This window comes from Cynoglossus semilaevis, unplaced genomic scaffold (genome assembly GCF_000523025.1).
Source record: "Cynoglossus semilaevis isolate Cse_v1.0 unplaced genomic scaffold, Cse_v1.0 C18733837, whole genome shotgun sequence".
NCBI lineage: Eukaryota > Metazoa > Chordata > Actinopteri > Pleuronectiformes > Cynoglossidae > Cynoglossus > Cynoglossus semilaevis.
The window spans coordinates 1-433 of NW_007596008.1; the positions used below are offsets into that span (position 1 = coordinate 1).

The 433-nt window shown below is 56.6% G+C and overlaps 1 protein-coding gene across 1 annotated transcript; it reads left to right on the forward strand.

The window, feature by feature from the left end:
• Positions 1-4: 4 nt before the first annotated feature.
• On the forward strand, positions 5-420 carry LOC107988270 (pantothenate kinase 3-like; the record flags this gene model as incomplete). The annotated part of the gene is made up of 2 exons (XM_017031158.2): positions 5-192; positions 292-420. Coding segments are annotated over 2 exons (317 nt in total), but the record flags the coding sequence as incomplete, so codon positions are not given.
• Between the last annotated feature and the right edge of the window lie 13 nt (positions 421-433).

Below are 433 nucleotides of genomic sequence, written 5' to 3' on the forward strand. Positions count from 1 at the left end.
CTCTCCCTCTCTCAGTCTCGGAGGCGGGACATTCCTGGGTCTGTGCTGTCTGCTGACGGGCTGCGAGACGTTCGAGGAGGCGTTGGAAATGGCCAGCAAGGGCGACTCCACCAACGTGGACAAGCTGGTGAGAGACATCTACGGGGGAGACTACGAGCGCTTCGGCCTGCAGGGCTGCGCCGTGGCGTCCAGGTGAGTGTCTGGCGTCTGTTACCTGAGGATCACACGCACGCTGTACCACGTCCACGCAGGAAACACACTGAGTGGGTTTAAATGAAGTTCTGATTGCAGTTTTGGTCACATGATGTGCAAAGAGAAGCGAGACAGCATCAGCAAAGAAGACCTGGCCCGAGCCATGCTGGTCACCATCACCAACAACATAGGATCCATAGCACGGATGTGTGCCGTCAATGAGGTAACACACACACACACA